The following is an 18,484-nucleotide window of genomic DNA, read 5'->3' as shown; positions in this document are numbered from 1 at the left end:
TAATGTCTTAGAATAATTTGAATTCATAATAATGGTTGTAACTTGTATTCAACACATGCAATGCATACTGTGTTATGACCACAGGACCCATGCTATGTAAAACATTTAGGTAGCATGTCATGCAATAAGAGGAAAGAGTAACCCTAACACTAAATGCTACGTTAAAACATAAAATCAGCATTGGCCTTTTATAGGCCCTAAGTCAACCACCTGAATCTGTCAGGACCCCAAACGGTGTAAAGAACTGTACACTAGCATAATCCATCCCAGCTGTGCTCGATCCCAATAAACTGCTGCACCACAAACCCTCTGAGGTTGGTCGTTTGGTCAGATTTCTATAGTTGAGAGAAGAGAGGTTGGTTTATTGGTTGTAATTTGGATTCTGTGACCCTTTTCTCAACTACACTTTAATTGGTTGCTGTAAAAAAGGTATTCAGAAACTGAAATCAGCTAATGTCCGTTAATCACATACAATGAGGCCCCTACACATCTGTCAAGAAAGGCAACGGACAATAAAATAGAAAAAACAAAGTTTTAATGTTGTGCATTTGTACAAACACAAAGTGAAACTATTTGAACTTTAACCTGGTCAACAGATTAAAAAAATACAGATCTGAAGAGTTATTTCCTTGGCCGGTTCTGGATTGGATGAGAATAACACCCGAGTGAATCTTTGAGGTATACAGCCTGGTAATCTACCCACATGGCCCTCTAAAGACGCTGCCACGCTGAGTGAGTGAAAGGCTCTGTGAGAACGTCTGTTCTGGTGGACTGTGCCAGCCGCTGTCAGCACCAGAACACAACAGTACCAAGTATTGGTACTGTTGTGCCAATAGCCCTATTAATTTAAATGAATGAATTTACATATATAGCAACCGCAATAGGACAATAACACATCCGATAATCTATCTACAAACAAAGGTTTTGCAGTCGTTTGATTAAAAAAGACTGCAGTGGTTTAAAACCTATGAAATGCCACATTTCCTTTTTTGTGGGCGAGATGCATGTGTTGCCTACTGGTCAATAACCTGACTTGCAGTTACTGAAGTCTGTCCAATTCCACCAATCCCAGTGCCCTCTACTGGCTAAGGACGGTACTTCCACCCGCGCCACCGCCCTCTGCTGGTCCTGGATGGCACTGCGTATGGCGGCCGGCTGCCGTTACTGCAGTCTCTCAAATTCCACGCAGGCTACCGCCCTCTGTTGGCTGTCGATGGCACTGCGGATGGCAGACAGCAGGTCGTCCGTGCTGCTCCAGCGGCTGGGCTCCAGCGTGTGGTGGAACAGTGGAAGAGTCTCCAGCTGCAGTTCCTCCCTCCGACACAGATCCTCAATCAACTTCTCCTCTCCGCACTGGGGAAACCACTTCCTGTAGGAGTGCCAGGTGAAGATTGGTTAAGATGGGTCGGAAGACAAAACCAATCGGTGTGATCAATCAATCTTAACCGTCTCTCCTGGCTTCACTCAAACATCCCTAACCAATACAATCTGTCCGCAAAAGATTGGTTTAGAGTAAATACCCTGTAAGATTGTTTTTTAGGCTAATTCCAGTTCAGTAGCGTTGTGATAATGAGCTCTAATAACCTGTTTAGCTGAAGCGAGTTATGTTAAGTTATGTTACAGCCTTGAGCAGATGCTGTCATCAAAAGGTACTCACAGCAGGTAAGGTGGAAACATCTTGCTCAAAGTTGGCAATAGGTCGACTGCAGACATTGTGGTAAAAACCAAACAATTCTAAGATCCTAAACGCTACACTAAACTTTCACCTTTTCAACCTCAAATCGTCTGACTTGCACAGAATGTCTGAACAGTTAAGTTTGTCTCATTAACGATGACATTGTGTTCTGATTTGTTTAGGGTCAGAGTTAGAGTCAGGGTTGGCGTTAGGGGACTGAGGCAGCGATGCATACTTCAGTCTCCCGTACTTCTTGTTCTTGGGCTGGATGTGGATGACGATTGGGTACACTCCCTGCTTCAGCAGGCCCTGCACATTGGCCAGGCTGAGCTCCAGCAGACAGTGCTTATCCTGAGAGAAGAGAGATGGGACAAAAGGGGGAAAGGGGGGTAAAGAAATAAAGATCAAGAAATCCCTTTCCTGTTATTTGTCTGGTACATCTTATCTTATCCTGATGTGGAAACCAGAAGAAAAGTGTACCCTTAACCCTCAAAGGGTGTTCGTGTTTTTGTAACACAGGAGGTGTTAAATACTCACCAGATGGTTACTTCAACCCAATTGCAAGTAACATAAACAACACATATGTTAAATGTGTTCCCTTTACCTTTGTTAAATCACATTTATGAATAGAGGTGCCACTCGTTTTTGTTTCTTTTTGTATTAAAATGCAACAAAATAAGGAAATGCCTCATAAAACAGGCATAACTGGGAAATAATCAACATCATTAGAAATTGAAACATACTCAATAGCATCTGTCTGAACAACACATTAAAGCCTTTGAACACGGCCATTACACGTATATCAGACTATACCACACATGAGGGGCAGAGTCTCACTGTGTGTGTATTGCATATGTATTTTTTGCACTGGTTGCATGTATATTGTATTTTTCTGTCCATCATGGGTCCACACACTTCACAGCGTTTCTTTTTGGTTGACGGGCTGGTCCTACATCTGGCTGCTTGCGGGTTGTTCCTGGGGCTGGCTGCTTGCGGGTTGGTTCTGGGGCTGGCTGCTTGCGGGTTGGTCCTGGGGCTGGCTGGCTGCTTGCGGGTTGTTCCTGGGGCTGGCTGCTTGCGGGTTGGTCCTGGGGCTGGCTGCTTGCGGGTTGGTCCTGGGGCTGGCTGCTTGCGGGTTGGTCCTGGGGCTGGCTGCTTGCGGGTTGTTCCTGGGGCTGGCTGCTCGTGGGTTGGTCCTGGGGCTGGCTGCTTGCGGGTTGTTCCTGGGGCTGGCTGCTCGCGGGTTGGTCCTGGGGTTGGCTGCTCGCGGGCTGGTCCTGGCTGCTCACGGGATGGTTCTGGGGCTGGCTGCTTGCGGGCTGGTCCTGCCTGCTCACGGGATGGCCCTGGGGCTTGCTGCTCGCAGGCTTGTCCTGGCTGCTGAAGGGCTAGTCCTGAGGCTCTTTTACGTTTCGGAGCTGGCTGATGCTCATCCTCCTCTTCAAACTCGGTGTCAGACTCTGAAATGTTATCCTCACTTTCCAAAACTATTTCCTCTGCATCACCATCAAAACCCTCTGTCTCTTCAAATATCAACTATAAGGCAGTCTGAACAGAGAATCGCTTTGCCATCTTGATCAGTTGTGGTATGGAACCACGCTGACAGAGCTTTTTTATAGTGTCAGGTGCCCAAGCTTGATAGTGTTGGGTGCTACAATGTTGCAACCTTGTGCGGGAACAGTGGGTGCCGGTGCACACTGTGGGTGCTCACACCAAGGGCCCATTCACCTGCTTTACCCATTATGTCAGGACCACTTGGCTCGAGTAGAGCTGACATAACAAAGGGAGCCACGCTGGTTGTAAAGATGGAACAATTATTTATTTAAAGTGCTAATGCCAAAACCTTATCAGTAAGGGGAAGTCAAACCAAAAGTGTAGTGCATATCAGTAGATGTAATATAAAGCAAAGTGAGGTAAAGATGAGGAGCGAAGATGCAGCCAGCCCTTCCCCGTCAGGCCATAGCAGTAGTGAGAGAGACCGAGCCGACGGGAAAGGCGTCTTTTATCTCCAGCTCAATCAGCCCAGCCATCAGCCCGGCACGACCAACAGAGACAGCTCCCCCTAGTGGCGATAGAAAGAACACGGACACGGAACACGGACAACCATGACACGCCAAGCAAGGCAGGCAGAGAGGCACATCCAGCACGGCAAAGCTGGGCGTGACATCACTCCCCCCTAAAGGACAGAGGCCCATATTAACGGGACTCTGTATCTGCCCAACGATCCCAAAACACCAAAACACAATGAGTAAATTCTAACCAAATAATGAATTCACAATGGAAGACTCATACACCCTATTGGGCACATTCACCCATTTAACCGTGCGGGCACAACTGCTAGGCCTACAACCCATCACCAACACCGGCCATTCTCACCACCCGATCTTCACCCCATCCGCAGCTGCCACCTGCGAAACATCAGGCACGCCCACCCCAAAAGCGAGCGCCACAGGACTAGCCGCAGTTATCTCCCCCACCACCTGCAATGGCGAGGAATAATACGGTTCTAGTAGATCGACATGACAGTGTTGTTTTCTCTTCCTGTGCTCAGGAGTAGACACTGCATAGTTACTCTTCGAGATTTTACGCAGGACAGTGAACGGACCAGAGTATTTCGCCCCAAATGGCGAGCCCAGAGTGGGTTGTAGCGGCGCAGGTTTAATGGACACATTTGGTTTACCTGCCAGTTGACAAGTATAACCAGCTTTAACGTACCCCGCTACATCTCTTTTAATACGTGGCCAATAGAAATGCTGCAACACACGATCGTAGGTCTTTCTCACCCCAAAAAGTCCAGACGCGTCCCCGTGCGCAGTTTTCAACCCTACATCACGGTACTCTACAGGCATCACCACCTGCAACACCTGATCTGCCCCACCCGTGTCTTCCTGAGGTGACCACCTGCGCACCAATAATCCATCCTTGATCGAATACCCATGCTCGGCTTGATCAGTGGCCAATGCAAAATACTTCTCAAGACTTGGACCATTCTTCTGTGCGCCAATTATCTCACTGTCAACTCTCACGGCCAATGGTGGTAACTCTGGGACAAACACTTTACCTGCACCAGTCTTGGACACATCAAACGACTTCTCTGTCTGCGCACGAGCCATCGCTCGCGTCACAGCGCAGGCAGAGAACATCTCTGGGAAATCCAGAAGACATTTGTCCGGCTCTGCTGATGCTGCAGTTACTGATTCCACCACCGGAAAATGACATGACTTCTCAGGCCATACGCAATCCCCCCCCAAATTATTTCCAATAATCAGGTCAACATCATCTACAGGCAGAGTCGGACGTACAGCGATAATCACTTCGCCATTCACAAATCCAGAATGTAACTTAATTTTGTGCAATGGCACTGGAAACGGATGAAGGCCAATTCCCCGAATCAGAACACAGCTCCCAGTGTCCGATAAAGAGGAGAAAGGCAAAGACGATTGACATATAAAACTCTCAGATGATCCTGTGTCACGCAGTATTTTTACTGGCACTATACGATCATCTCCCATAATTGACACAAACCCCTCTGTAATGAAAGGAGCATAGTTAGACATGGTTGTTCCTTTAGGTTCATCATCCAAATGCGCAGCAGGAATCGAAGCCACACAGCCGACGTCCTTGACTTCCCTATTCATTTCTGTAAACCTACTCTTTCTGCGTGCAAGCAAAGCTGGACAATCAATTTTCCAATGGCCCAATTGCCAACAATAATTACATTTATTGTCTTCTTCACTTTTGCTATGAGGCACAGAAACCAACCTTCCAGGAGGACCCACATTTCCACGAACCACCTGCGCATCAACGTCGAGGTGATCTTTGCGGTGGTCGCGGTCATCTCTGCGATTGTCATACCGTTGAGAGTAGTCTCGTACATAGGCTAATTGATTCTTGTGAGTCAACACATAGCCATCACACACACACACACACACACACACACACACACACACACACACACACACACACACACACACACACACAGAGGAAGAAGGGAAAATCAGGGTGCACAGAACCTATGATTTCCACACTTAAACTAGCTCCGGGTCCACTGGACCCGAACACCCTCTGTGTAATATAAATGTGATGGGGTGGTATACAGGGGGGGGTCATTGAAAATGTTTTCTGATTCATGTTCCTCACAGAAAATGAGCCAAAGCCAATGAATCTTAGTTCAAAAAAATAATTATTTGTATCACTTTTATAAAGCTAAAAACTGAAAACGGGTCCCACAGACCCGAACACCTTATAAGGGTTAAGACAGATACCCTGGAGATACCTTTACTTTGAAGTACATGTAAAAGATTTTTTTTAAAGAACTTGTACTCTGGAGGAACTTTTACTCTGAAGTACAGATGCCCTGGAAGTGGAGGTACTTTAAGATTGGAGGACCAGTACCCTGGAGGTACTTTAACTTTGAAGTACAGATATCCTGGAAGTGGAGCTACTTTAACTTTGAAGTACAGGTACCCTGGAGGTAATTTAACTATGAAGTACAGTTCCCGGCGCTGGTTCACCTGGCTGACGATGTCTTGTATGGACTGCAGCCTGATGCCCAGAGAGTCGTCTGGAATCGAGGGGTTCAGCATAAACACGTGTTTCTGGCACCTCTCGGTGGCCGGGATGGGTTCTGCAGCACATAATGGAAAGGAGTGTATACGGCGGCATCCATGAATCCCTGTTTGAGAAGCTTGAGAGGAACCGTTGGACATTTTTTATTCATTTGAAAAGCTATTAAAAACTATTAAGGAATGAATAACAATGAGCTCTCAATGTACCAAATATGGATAGTTTCTGTTGTTGGTTGCAATATCTCGCAATCTACAGCTTCAAAAGTGCTTGACAGATAACACTGAGAGATGACATTATGTGTGGGTGTGTGTGTGGGTGTGTGTGTATCTATTTGTCGGTGTATTGTTGTGTGTGTGTGTGTGTGTGTGTGTGTGTGTGTGTGTGTGTGTGCGCGTGTGTGCGTATGTGTGTGCGTGCGTGCGTGTGTCTGTAGCTCACCTGGAGGGCAGGTGTTGAACTGCAGCTGGGACATGGCGGGCTGCAGCAGCTGCTCTATGAGCCCCCTGGAGAGCGGCGAGGGGGAGAAGAGAACCGGCCGCCGCGCCCCCGCCTGCACCGGCTGCACCAGGCTGTAGGGGATCAGCTGCTCCTCCTGGCCTGGGAGGGGGGGGGGCATAGAGACACACACACACGTATAGACACACACACACACATATAGACACACACACACACACGTATAGACACACACACACACACACACACACATACAGACACACACACACACACACACACACACATATACACACACACATATATATAGACACACACACACACACATAGACACACATACACACACACAGATACACACACACACACATATAGATACACACACATACACACACACACATATATAGACACACACACACACATAGACACACACACACACACACACACACATACACACACACATATATAGACACACAGACACACACACACACATATAGACACACACACATGCATACACATGCTGTCTCGCGCTGCTGGTAGGGTTTGCTGGCCGCGGGCAGCTTTCATTACACAGTAGCAGGAGTTGGTTGGGCTTGACGTGCCGAGACAGCTTGTACACGACCTAAAGCCTGTCTGGCCTCACGTGGTATGAGACTGTAATCTATTACCTGGAAAACAATAGGCGAGGGAAGAGGACTAACAAGTCAACTCCAAAACACTCCCCCTTAGATGGGGGTTGGGCGTGGGGCCAGCGATCCCACCCCGTAAAAACAGAATAGCTACCAAAACATCGACGAAACCCAAGAAATCCTTACCCCTTGGGAAAGAAGCCTCTACAGCACCTCAAGCTAAAGAGATGATGACGACGTGCCTGGAAAACCGAAAGGAGACAGCACGTCCGAAACTGCTTCTGACCTCAAGGCGACCCACAAACATAGCAACATGGAACGTGAGGACCATGTACACTGGGGGAAAGGCAGCTATGATAGCGGAGGAAATGAGGAGATATAAAATATCTCTCCTTGGTCTGGGAGAAACCAGGTGGCTCCAGTCAGGGCAGGTCAAGCTGGCGAGTGGAGAGACCATCCTCTACTCTGGACATCCAGATGACTCTGCACCACACACTCAGGGAGTAGCATTCATGTTGTCCAAAGAAGCACAGAGGGCCCTGATCAGCTGGGAACCCATCAATTCAAGGATCATTATAGCCAAATTCCAAACCACACACAAGAAAATAAACCTCCAAGTGGTACAATGTTACGCCCCCACCAACGACACTGATGATGAAACCAAGGACCAATTTTACAACCAACTACATCACATTCTACAGTCCAGGAAAGAAAAGGACATCATGATCTTGATGGGAGACATGAATGCAAAGATAGGTGGAAACAACGGCTACGAGCTAATAATGGGAAAAGAAGGACCAGGCACCATGAATGAGAATGGAGAGAGATTTGCAGAAGCCTGTGCAGACAACAACTTGGTCATCGGTGGGTCAGTGTTCCAACACAAGAACCTCCATAAAATAACATGGGTGTCTGCTGACCACATCACAGAAAATCAAATTGACCACATCTGCATCAGCCAGAAGTTTAGGCACTCACTGCTGGACGTTAGAGCCAGAAGAGCAGCAGACGCAGGGTCTGACCATCTGACCATCACCTCCTCACAGCAAAGATTCAGCTGAAATTAAAAGCCATGAAACACAGAGAAGGAATGGTCAAATTTAACATACAACAATTTCAGTCTATAGGTACAACAGAACTCTACAAAATCGCACTGCACAACCGGTATCAAGCACTGGAAATAGAAATAGAAACCCCCAGGGAAGTGGATGAGATATGGAAAGGTCTGAAAAACATGTGGAAAGACACATGTGAGGAAGTAGTAGGGAGACGAAAGACTGACAACAAACCCTGGCTTTCCACAGACACCACCAGAAAAGTGAGCGAGAGGAGGGGGAAAAAGGAGGCATTAAACAGAAGCAAAACCAGAGCAACCAAGATGGCAGCACAGAGAGACTATGCAGCAGCAAACAAGGAAGTGAAGAAAAGTGTAAGGAGAGACAAGAAGAAATACATTGAGGATCTAGCACAACAGGCAGAAGAAGCAGCAGGAAAGAACAACCTGAAGGACCTATACCTAACCACTAAAAAGCTCACAGGCAGATTCAGACACACACAGGCACACATTAAAAATGCACAGGGTGTACTCCTCACAACCAAGGAAGACCAAGTGAAGAGATGGACTGAACACTTTAGAGCACTGCTCAATAGGCAGGCCCCACATCTGACAGCAGAAATCCCACCATCACCAAACTTGGTGAAGATAAACTGCAATCCCCCCACCAAGCCAGAAATCAAAAAAGCCATTAAGACATTGAGAGGAGGGAAAGCAGAGGGACCCGACGGTATTCCAGCAGAAGCCTTGAAAGCCGACATCGAAACCTCTACCAACATGCTCTACCACCTACTGAAAACCATCTGGGCAAAAATAACCAACATCATTAGGAGCACCTACCAAGGGATGCGATGCCAAGTCCTCCATGAAGGATGCATATCTGAGCCTTTTGAGGTCCTGACTGGTGTGCGGCAAGGGTGCTTGCTCTCTCCACTTCTCTTCCTCCTCTGCGTAGACTGGATCATGATACAAGTAACCTGCAATAGCCGAACTGGCATACAGTGGAGCCTGACAGAGCAGCTAGAAGATCTGGATTTTGCTGATGACCTGGCACTACTGGCTCACACACAGGAAAAATCAGGCAAGCTAGAGGATATCGCTGCTCTGCTCGGGCTCAAAACTAACTCATCAAAAACCAAAGTAATGAGAATTAACAGCAACAACAACACTCCCATAACCATGAACCAAAACCAACTAGAGGAAGTAGCCAGCTTCACATACCTGGGGACTATCATTTCTGTGGATGTTGGTACAGAGGAGGACGTCCGAGCCAGAATTGGAAAGGCAAGGGCAACATTCAACATGCTCAACAATGTCTGGAAGATGAAAAACCTGTCACTCAAGACCAAACTACAAATCTTCAACTCAAACGTCAAGTCCACCCTTCTATATGGCTCTGAAACCTGGAAGACCACCACTAACATACTCAATAAGCTGCAGACTTTCACCAACCGGTGCCTCAGACGCCTCCTGGGAATCTACTGGCCCAACACCATCTCAAACGCCAACCTGTGGGAACTCACCAAACAAGAAACAATAGAAACCCAAATCCGGAGGAGGAAATGGAAGTGGATAGGCCACACACTTAGAAGACAGAAGTCAATCACAAAGCAAGCCCTAACCTGGAACCCACAGGGCAAGAGGAAGAGAGGCAGACTGAGAACCACCTGGAGAAGAACCACAGAACAGGAAATGAAGAAAGAAGGGCTGTCCTGGCCTCAACTGGAGCGGAGGGCCCAAGACAGGAGAGGATGGAGGGGTTTTGTCGATGGCCTATGTTCCTTTGGGAACTTAAAGGCCTAAGTAAGTACATGCACACACACACACACACACATATAGACCCACACATACACATATAGACACAGACACACATATATATATATAGACACACACGCACACACATATATATATATATATAGACACACACGCACACACAGATACAGACACACACACGTAAACAGACACACATAAAGACATGCATACGCACACACACACACAAGAAATAGACACACACACGCAGGAAAACACACACATATCACACACCCATTGGCACAAAGTCAACACATGAAACCCAGCCTGAAGGCTGAACAGTGATGATAACATTGTGCGTGAATCAGGGTGTCATCTGCGTATCGACTGATCATCTTACGGTGGCTCAGCGTGTAGAGGACCTCCGGGCCCCCGGCGCCCGGAGCCACGGCCTTCACCAGACGCACCCGCCGGGCCACCGCCTTCCTGGAGAGCTGCAGGAGAGAACACACATTCTACTTTTTTAAATGAAGGGGATTTTGCTGACGCTTTCATCCAAGGCAACAGCCAGCTCGTCAGGAGCAGTCAGGTAGAGGCGTCTTGCTCAGGGTCACCTCGGGATGGCTGGTAACTTCCGTTTACCAGCCATCCCCCTCTACCTCCTGAGCTTGTGTCAGTAGCCTTGAGGCGGGCAGACGTACCACCTTCTTCTTGAAGTTCTTCTGCTCCGAGGCCATGGTTCTGAGTCGCAGCAGCAGCAGCTGCTGGGCACTGAGAGGGACAACGGAGCATCGACCGTTACAAGCGTTACATATCATAACACCTGGCAAGGTTATCGACAACGCACAGGATGTCCCAGGTGAAATACCGGAAATGCAAGACACAGCATCTATTTACCATTTATCTGAGAATTGTATTCAAAGATATCGGGAGCAAACCCAGAACCTTTCCCTCGCCACTTTCCTGCCCCCTATCTACATGTGACCTCTGACCCCTAGCCCTACCTGTTGTAGTGACCCCTGACCCTACCTGTTGTAGTTGGGTGTGAACCCTGACCCTACCTGTTGTAGTTGGGTGTGACCCCTGACCTACCTGTTGTAGTTGGGTGTGACCCCTGACCCTACCTGTTGTAGTGACCCCAGACCTACCTGTTGTAGTTGGGTGTGACCCCTGACCTACCTGTTGTAGTTGGGTGTGACCCCTGACCCTACCTGTTGTAGTGACCCCTGACCTACCTGTTGTAGTGGCCCCTGACCCTACCTCTTGTAGTGACCCCTGACCTACCTGTTGTAGTTGGGTGTGACCCCTGACCCTACCTGTTGTAGTAACCCCTGACCTACCTGCTGTAGTGACCCCTGACCCTACCTGATGTAGTGGCCCCTGACCCTACCTGTTGTAGTGACCCCTGACCTACCTGTTGTTGTTGGGTGTGACCCCTGACCCTACCTGTTGTAGTGACCCCTGACCCTACCTGTTGTAGTGACCCCTGACCTACCTGTTGTAGTGACCCCTGACCCTACCTGTTGTAGTGACCCCTGACCTACCTGCAGCGGCTGGGCGGTGCAGCGGTCCAGCAGGCAGCAGCGCCACTGGTACATCCCCTGGTAGCGCGTGTCCGTCACGTGCATGATGTCATCACAGCGTGCCCCCAGGAAGGGGACATCCCCGCTGGGGTCCATGTCCAGGTTGACCCGGACGTAGAAGGAGTCAGCGCCCAGGAAGGAGGGCGCGGCCAGCTGGGAGCACAGGCTGAGAGAGAGAGAGAGAGAGAGAGAGAGAGAGAGAGAGAGAGAGAGAGAGAGAGAGAGAGAGAGAGAGAGAGAGAGAGAGAGAGAGAGAGAGAGCGATGACATATTTTGTTGTTCAATCAAAATTGTTCACGGTCCTTTCGGGATTGTGGGTTTTAGACACGCTCGCCCCTTCGCTTCAAAAATAAAAGGCAGGGATCGTGTCCATGATTATTTGGTCATGTTTAATTGAATTTGTTAAAGGTTGGGTATGGGATTTGCGAAACGCCAGCAGATTTTGAAAATACACAACTCAAATGGTCCTACCCCCTCTCCTTCAACGCTGACTCTGACTCCACCCATTCCAAGTACCTGGACGCGCAATCATGCACGAGCGCGAACAGAGATGGCAAAGCGAGTCATCCTCGCTGCTGTCCAAGGTATTTTGAGACGCAGCATTTATTTAATGCTCATATGACCTAGTGCTGAAAAAAGGTTATATGAAAAAGTGTGAGGGGAGCGGTGGTGCGCTAAACTTGTTCTGTGAGCAGCTGGATGTGAACCATGGTGTGAAGGAAGTGAACACAACGATCGATTTTCAACTGTGCGCGCATGCACTGGTGTAATTGAGCTGCGCTGCTATATATCTTTTTTATCAATGTAACGAGTTGCGAGTCTAATGCAGGCTGAGTTTTTTTTTTCCAGCACCCCCTGCTGAGAACGTTCCCGCGGCTATGGTTGCACCAGATGTTATAAACATTAAACGGTCACATAAATCATTACTATTTTTAGAAAATGTATGTTTGTTTCATATAATTGTATTGGAAGTCCTGGTTTTCACTAGGGTTGCCGCGGTGTGGACATTTCACACCGAGTAATACACTCGTCTCAACACCGGTATTACCGAGTATAAACGGTATAAACTTTGAAACTAGGTCAACCGCCACACAAGCATCGGTTTTTAGGCAATTCTCGTCCTTCAGTTGCCGCCAACGTTCGAAAGCAGCGCCTAGGATTATTCTTGATTTCAGTTTTTCTCTTTCAGCGTTTTTATTATCAATTACTCTCTGAAAAAAGAGTTTTCCTTCTCTTTGCTGGTGGTGGTGGTGGTGGGGATGGTGGCGTCTTGTCTGCCATGGAAATTGTCTTCTACTGCTAGGTCCAAATGTGGATTAACTAGTTCCAGTAGCTACCGCAGGATAACAACAAACAGGAGATTGCTCTGGGTCACGAGCTCTGGGTCACGAGTACTGCACGAAGGGGTCGCGCGCGGGGCGCGGGGGAGGGGGAGTGCAGTACGACCGTTTGATTGACGTACTTACTGTCCAATGCAACTCGGTGGCGTTGGAAATGATTGGCTGGAGTTTTTCGAGCCCTGCCCGTTCCACAGATGATTGACTTGTTTAAAGGTTGGGTATGGGATTTGCGAAACGCCAGCAGAGAGAGAAGCCCCTGACTGCAGCCCGCAGACGGAGCCCACATGGAGGGGGCCGGCCCTCCGCCCACATGGAGGGGGCCGGCCCTCCGCCCACATGGAGGGGGCGGGCACTCAGTCCACATGGAGGGGGCGGGCACTCAGTTCACATTGAGGAGGACTGGTCAGCATCAACAGCATTTCTGATCCCGTTAGCTGAAATTTACCAGAAATTACCAGAAATTAGAGTGTGCCCGCCCGAGCGAGTGATGGCTAAAACATGCAAGTAAGTGAGACTGTCAAAATGCTTAATATATTTACTAATATTCATGCAATTGTGTATTATGTCTTGTTAACTACTTAATCGTCAATTCCCGCCGCCGGGAAAGTTTTAGTTACACCTAGCATGTTCCCCCCAACATGCTAGGTCAATTTTCAGCATCATAAGGTTGAGTGATATAGTCATGTCATACACCGTTGGAAAGCTTAGAATCTCAGGAATGTCAACCAATGTCAACCATTCGGTGGAATAAATATGTTTAGTGAATATAGATCAAATATATCCTAGTGTCTTAGGTCAAAATAGCCCCCCTCACCCTCCCCCACCCTTGGTGCATACTTACTTTATCGTCGTTGTGGATATCCTTAGCAATGAGTTGATACTTCATGTTGGGTCTTGAGATCGAATATTTTAACTCCATTATAGTTATCGAATATCCACAGAAATCGAATATCAATATGCCCATGCCGTAAGTGTCTTAAATTGGGTTTAACGTTTCCTTTACAGTTCTGAAATAATTTGCTTCACTGTAACAAACTTGCCAACATTTATTGAAATATTGAAAATATGTAATGTATGCCATTCTATTAGGCTTCTACTTCCAAATTAAGTTGTACACATATCTCCATCAATATGCAAGTTATAGCCTACTCCATGGCTGATCTATTGCATACTAGGGCCTACTTTTAGTATTCCATTGTATTAGCCTACTCAACATTACTGACAACAATCTGTTTTATTTCAAGACAAAACTGAAGACCAGGAACTGGAACCTGGGAACCTGGTATGTAATATGTGTGTAATGCTGGAGGTTGTATGTATAGCCAGATGAAATAGTCTGATAACTAGTCGAATAGTGTTTTTTATCACTGAAAACTCATCAGTAGTAGTAGCCTTTGTTTGCATACCATGTTGTGGTTTTGGGAGAGTAGGGTGTCAAGTACAGACACGAATAATTTTTATTTTTTCTTCAAGGAAGAGGATGTTGTCCTGAAGGACACAATTCAGGCAGCAGCATGGTGCCAGGTACAGTCCTTCAAGGACAGCGTCTCTCTCCCAGAGGTCATTGGGATGGAAGGTTGGGAGCAGAGGGCAGCATCAGTACAGCGCAAATCCCATGACGGCGGGGATGAGGAAGAAGCATGGCAACCATTCCAATTCTCATTCCAATTACAAACTGACTATGAACTCTTCTGTGTGGAGATGATGGACAGGAGAAACCTGAAGGTGTTCTCTTTTGAGTCAAACACCTCTCCCCCTCCCCCCTCCCCGTGACGCCTGCGCCACACGACTCCAGTAGTCTGATGATGCAGCATAATGGTGGCGCTTGGCAGCTATGGCGGCGGTGACGGCGATGTCGGGCGACGAAGCGAGAGTGGCGTCCACCTCACTGAGGAAGGCGTCAGTGTGTTCCCCCCCCCCCCCCCCCCCGTTGAGACTTTGTTTGTTATTTTTTTATCGTTTTGCTGAATAAAAAGACTGTTGTTAGTGCTCCTGTGATTGGTGTAACTTAATGTGCTTCACACATGTAGCTTTTCATTATGTCTATTGAGGTACATTTTTTGCCCTTAGATGTGGTCACTTCGTTATTCCTCACATTACATATTTTAAGGTCATACCTTTGGGTCCCAGTCTTCATAGTTCCCCAAATCTTATTTTGGCTCTTACTGGGCCTGTGACTCTCACAGACAGACGGGTACAGGAGTTCGCACACGTTGCATTGTTTACAGGCAAGGGTGGATTACCGCACGGGCACACCGGGCACATGCCCAGGGGCCCAAGGGCGGTGGGGGGCCCTAAGCCGGAGCTTCTGTGTGAAGTCGCTGTTAGTAACTTTTAATGTTGCATTATCGAAGCAATCAGTAGAGAAATACAAAAATTCAAGCGAAAACAGCAATAGTAGGCCTATTAATACTGAGTAAAAAAAAAAAAGATCACTAGGGGGCACTATTTCAGTTAGTGAACGGGTTCACGAACAATGCACTGTGATTTAAACATGGAGCAACGGCGAACGGTTGTAACGTGAACTCTTAAGTGGAACCTTAACCTTCATAGGGTGTTCGTTTTTTTGTCACACAGGAGGTGCTGCTGGGTCTGGTGGACCCATTGCCTTTTAATTCAACATAATCAAGCTTTTTTTTTAAATACTCACCAGATGGTTACTTCATCCCAATTGCAAGTAATATAAACAACACATATGTTAAATTTGTTCACTTTACCTTTGTTAAATCACATTTATGAATAGAGGTGCCACTCGTTTTTGTTTCTTTTTGTATTAAAATGCAACAAAATAAGGAAATGCCTCATTAAACAGGCATAACTTGGAAATAATCAACATCATTAGAAATTGAAACATACTCAATAACATCTGTCTGAACAACACATTAAAGCCTTTGAACTCGGCCATTATACGTATATCAGACTATACCACACATGAGGGGCAGAGTCTCACTGTGTGTGTATTGCATATGTATTTTTTGCACTGGTTCCATGTATATTGTGTTTTTCTGTCCATCATGGGTCCACACACTTCACAGCGTTTCTTTTTGTCTGACGGGCTGGTCCTACATCTGGCTGCTTGCGGGTTGTTCCTGGGGCTGGCTGCTTGCGGGTTGTTCCTGGGGCTGGCTGCTTGCGGGTTGGTCCTGGGGCTGGCTGCTTGCGGGTTGGTCCTGGGGCTGGCTGCTTGCGGGTTGGTCCTGACTGCTCACGGGATGGTCCTGGGGCTGGCTGCTTGCGGGCTGGTCCTGGGGCTGGCTGCTCGCGGGATGGTCCTGGGGCTGGCTGCTTGCGGGCTGGTCCTGCCTGCTGAAGGGCTAGTCCTGAGGCTCTTTTACGTTTCGGAGCTGGCTGATGCTCATCCTCCTCTTCAAACTCGGTGTCAGACTCTGAAATGTTATCCTCACTTTCCGAAACTATTTCCTCTGCATCACCATCAAAACCCTCTGTCTCTTCAAATATCAACTGTAAGGCAGTCTGAACACACACACACACACACACACACACACACACACACACACACACACACACACACACACACACACACACACACACACACACACACACACACACACACACACACACCTCTGTCTCTTCAAATATCAACTGTAAGGCAGTCTGAACAGAGAATCGCTTTGCCATCTTGATCAGTTGTGGTATGGAACCACGCTGACAGAGCTTTTTTATAGTGTCAGGTCCCCAAGCTTGGTTCCCGCAAGACAGAGGGTGAAATGTGTGGGAATATGGGTGTAGATAGTGTTGGGTGCTTCAATTTTGCAACCTTGTGCGGGAACAGTGGGTGCACACTGTGGGTGCTCACACCAAGGGCCCATTCACCTGCTTCACCTGCTTCACCTCTCTCTCTCACACACACACACACACACACACACACACACACACACACACACACACACACACACACACACACACACACACACACACACACACACACACACACACACACACACAGAGAGGAAGAAGGGAAAATGAGGGTGCACAGAACCTATGATTTCCACACTTAAAACTAGCTCCGGGTCCACTGGACCCGAACACCCTGTGTGTAATATAAATGTGATGGGGGGGTATACAGGGGGGGGGGTCATTGAAAATGTTTTCTGATTTATGTTCCTCAAAGAAAATGAGCCAAAGCCAATTAATCTTAGTTCAAAAAAATAATTATTTGTATCACTTTTATAAAGCTAAAAACTGAAAACGGGTCCCGAACACCATAAGGGTTAATAGGTCCATGAGTGGAACAGCTAAGCGAAAAAAAAATAAACAAGAGAAAATGTATTTGCAAGTCGTTTAGGCTATGCTTAACTTTATAATAGTTCCATGGTACGCAGCAAGAAAGATACCCAGTCACAATACTCCCGTACCATCTGTTTGTATAATTTAATTAACAGCATGGGCTCCCGCTAGCTTAACATAGTATTACCGTTTACTCTTGCATTAACAAGAGCAGCGGAAATCTGCTCAATCGTCAATGTGGTCGGAGTGCCCGCCCCATGATCAACAACTTCATCACCCCTGTTCCTCTGTCTGTTACCATCATTCACTGTGTATGGGGAGAACACGATCTGGCACATAAACAAACCAACGACTCCCACAGACAAAGACGTCATTCTCGAGGTCGTCTTCAACTTTCCTCCACATATTACTCCACCTACTGTTCTGGCGGTAAATTGCTTGGCAACACGCGCAACCTAAAAGGGAGCATGAATTGCTTTGAGTAAATTTTGCGCAACAACGTAACACCAACGCTGAAGCATGCAGCCGCCTTTAGCTCTCAACATAACACATGATCTACGTGACATGACTGAATTTTACAATTACAAATAGAAACAATTATTTAGTCTTAAGGCGGCTGCATGCTTCAGCGTTGGTGTTACGTTGTTGCGCAAAATGTAATCAAAGCAATTCATGCTCCCTTTTAGGTTGCGCGTGTTGCCAAGCAATTTACCGCCAGAACAGTAGGTGGAGTAATATGTGGAGTAAAGTTTTTCGTTGAAGACGACCTCGAGAATGACGTCTTTGTCTGTGGGAGTCGTTGGTTTGTTTATGTGCCAGATCGTGTTCTCCCCATACACAGTGAATGATGGTAACAGACAGAGGAACAGGGGTGATGAAGTTGTTGATCATTGGGGTTGTATAAATGTGCATATCTCTCTACATTTTAAAACGACATAATGTGTTGGCAGCAAAGTTAACTTCACTTCAGGTTAATGCTTTTGTATATGAGCCTGCCGGGTGATACTCCAGACAGGAAGTAGTAACCAGACCAGCAAACCAATCACAGCCTTGCAGGCTGGGCTGCTCGCGTAAAAGCTTACGTAAAAAATGACGCAAGTCTAGAAAAATCACCCGACGCACGCAAGACGTGAGAAGTCGCGCAAGGGGGGCGCAAGGGCGCGCAAGGGCCTCTTGCGCTTGCGCTTACG

General features: G+C 47.3%; 1 protein-coding gene and 1 long non-coding RNA gene across 2 annotated transcripts; one reads left to right on the top strand and one right to left on the bottom strand.

Moving 5' to 3' along the window:
• Positions 1-533: 533 nt before the first annotated feature.
• Positions 534-11,802, bottom strand: LOC130402412 (caspase recruitment domain-containing protein 11-like). Its single transcript, XM_056606567.1, has 7 exons — positions 11,668-11,802; positions 10,783-10,887; positions 10,524-10,617; positions 6,683-6,841; positions 6,190-6,302; positions 1,926-2,026; positions 534-1,369 (listed from the first exon to the last, which is right to left on the bottom strand). The coding sequence occupies exons 1-7, from the start codon at positions 11,800-11,802 to the stop codon at positions 1,162-1,164; spliced, it is 915 nt and encodes a 304-aa protein (XP_056462542.1). The 3' UTR covers positions 534-1,161.
• A 1,634-nt stretch (positions 11,803-13,436) lies between these two features.
• Positions 13,437-14,657, top strand: LOC130398261 (uncharacterized). Its single transcript, XR_008900843.1, has 3 exons — positions 13,437-13,550; positions 14,291-14,328; positions 14,520-14,657. It is a non-coding gene; the product is annotated as an uncharacterized LOC130398261 (long non-coding RNA).
• Positions 14,658-18,484: the final 3,827 nt, after the last annotated feature.

This window comes from Gadus chalcogrammus, chromosome 2, assembly GCF_026213295.1.
Source record: "Gadus chalcogrammus isolate NIFS_2021 chromosome 2, NIFS_Gcha_1.0, whole genome shotgun sequence".
Taxonomy (NCBI): domain Eukaryota; kingdom Metazoa; phylum Chordata; class Actinopteri; order Gadiformes; family Gadidae; genus Gadus; species Gadus chalcogrammus.
The sequence above is the reverse complement of the archived record's forward strand: the minus strand, read 5'-3'. Positions and strand labels throughout refer to the sequence as shown.